General features: G+C 34.1%; 1 protein-coding gene across 1 annotated transcript in view; it reads left to right on the top strand.

Annotated features, from left to right (window-relative positions):
* Window positions 1-293, top strand: part of LOC119594073 (RUS family member 1-like) — a 23,828-nt gene that overhangs the window by 3,210 nt on the left and 20,325 nt on the right. Inside the window, 1 exon segment of the mRNA XM_037943116.1 lies at window positions 33-157. Within this exon segment, the coding sequence (XP_037799044.1) occupies window positions 42-157 (116 nt within the window). The 5' untranslated portion in view covers window positions 33-41.

The raw sequence follows: 293 nt of genomic DNA, 5'->3' as shown, positions 1-293 counted from the left end.
ATTTTATCACTAATTCTTACATTATATTTCAGGTAAACCTCATGAAGGGAGAGGAAGTCATCCTGTACCAGGAGAAGAAAGGTGCATTAGGAGTAAAAAATAATTATGTTTATCAAGAGAACATTGGAGCATTTGTGCCGTTGGAATGTAAAGAAGAGTAAGTATATGAATTTTGATTACGCTCTACTGCTAGGTGATACTTATAAAAGAATGCCATTTCTTGCTTTTATTATCCTTGTTGCTCATGCCATGCTGATACCAGTATCCTAAATTTCTCATGTTTTGGATATTCC

This window comes from Penaeus monodon, chromosome 33 (assembly GCF_015228065.2).
Source record: "Penaeus monodon isolate SGIC_2016 chromosome 33, NSTDA_Pmon_1, whole genome shotgun sequence".
Lineage (NCBI taxonomy): Eukaryota > Metazoa > Arthropoda > Malacostraca > Decapoda > Penaeidae > Penaeus > Penaeus monodon.
This window is presented reverse-complemented; position numbering and strand designations above follow the sequence as displayed.